At 50.2% G+C, this 1640-nt stretch overlaps 1 protein-coding gene across 1 annotated transcript in view; it reads right to left on the minus strand.

The window, feature by feature from the left end:
* Positions 1–1059: 1059 nt before the first annotated feature.
* S100A2 (S100 calcium binding protein A2) overlaps positions 1060–1640 on the minus strand; it is a 1095-nt gene continuing 514 nt past the window's right edge. The window contains 1 exon segment of the mRNA XM_065893310.1: positions 1060–1212. Within this exon segment, the coding sequence (XP_065749382.1) occupies positions 1060–1212 (153 nt within the window).

Genomic DNA, 1640 nt, shown 5'->3' on the forward strand with positions numbered 1-1640 from the left:
AAGTCAAAGATGAGATCTTTCATGGAAACTTCAAAAAGATTAAAGGGCAATTCTCAGATCTCAGATAGACAACAAGGCTTCTAGGGACTTCCCTGGTGACGCAGTGGTTAAGAATCTGCTTGCCAATTCAGGGGGACACAGGTTCAATCCCTGGTCTGGGAAGATCCCACATGCCGTGGAGCAACTAAGCCTGTGCGCCACAACTACTGAGCCCACACGCCCTACAGCTCATGCGTCGCAACTACTGAGCCCGTGTGCTGCAATTACTAAAGGCCGCATGCCTAGAGCCCGTGCTACGCAACAAGGGACGCCACTGCAATGAGTAAGCCCGTGAACCACAATGAAGAGTAGCCCGCACTTGCCACAACTAGAGAAAGCCCATGCACAGCAACGAAGACCCAACGCAGCCAAAAACAAACAAAAAAACACCAATAAGGCTTCTAATAATTTTAGCAGTGTGTCTCTTTCAGGCAAGAGGGCCTCTAAGAATCATAAGGGTATTTTCTAACAGCTCTCTACCTCTAAGGTACAGAGGGCCAGTCTCAAAGAAATTTGAAGATATGTTTTTTTGTCTAATTAAGTGAATTATAAGTTGATACACAGGAAGCCCACAACATTTTTAAAGGCATTATATCATCTTGGACTGAAAGGGATAGAGACAGCTCAAAACAAAAGAAGCTTTGAGGGGCTTCCCTGGTGGCGCAGTGGTTGAGAGTCCGCCTGCTGATGCAGGGGACACGCGTTTGTGCCCCGGTCCGAGAAGATCCCACATGCCGTGGAGCGGATGGGCCCTTGAGCCATGGCCGCTGAGCCTGCGCGTCCGGAGCCTGTGCTCCGCAACGGGAGAGGCCACAACAGTGAGAGGCCCGCGTACCGCAAAAAAAAAAAAAAAAAAAGAAAGAAAGAAGCTTTGAGTCTTTGAGCCAGCCAGGTGACAGGGCATCACTGAGCAATTAAAATATTGTCAACAAGCAAAAGAGTTTACTGAGTATAAAACTAAAAAAGGTAGAGAGTCCTCCTGGGCCCAAGAAACCCATGGAGGGAACCACGAGCTCTACATCAGGACTGTGCTGGGAAGCCCTGGAAGAAGTCGTTGCACATGATAGCGTCGAGGGCGAGGGAGAGAGCATACCCCTGGAAGTCCACCTCCTGGTCTCTGTTCTTATCCAGATCACCCATCATCCTCTTCGGGCCCTCCTCATCCACCTTCTTCTAAAAGTGAGAGACAAGGGGGTTATCACCAGGCTGCTCTCACGGGTCAGAGCCCAGCTCTCCCTCCACACTGGGCAGCCAGGTATGTGGTGGGCAGGGAGCCCCTGGGAGCCACTAGGAGGCCCAGTGAGTGAGGACAGAGAGAAGTGCATCAGTGGGAGTCTCCAGCGCTCCCTGCTGGGAGTGGGGAGCACGCCAGGCATTCCCTAGGCGCAGGATCAGCTCTACTCCCCACAGGAGCCCAGCAAGGTGGGCATTACCCCCAGTTTGCTGAGGAGGAAACTAAAGCTTTCTGAAGCCACCACCACTCCCCATCACCAGAAAAGTGAATTCAAAAAAGACGGACTCTTTTTTATACCAGACAAAATGAAACCAAATTAGAAAAGTGTGACCAAAACAATTTTTTTAAAAAAAGAAGGACATGCCTC

This window comes from Phocoena phocoena, chromosome 1, assembly GCF_963924675.1.
Source record: "Phocoena phocoena chromosome 1, mPhoPho1.1, whole genome shotgun sequence".
In the NCBI taxonomy this organism is placed as follows: domain Eukaryota; kingdom Metazoa; phylum Chordata; class Mammalia; order Artiodactyla; family Phocoenidae; genus Phocoena; species Phocoena phocoena.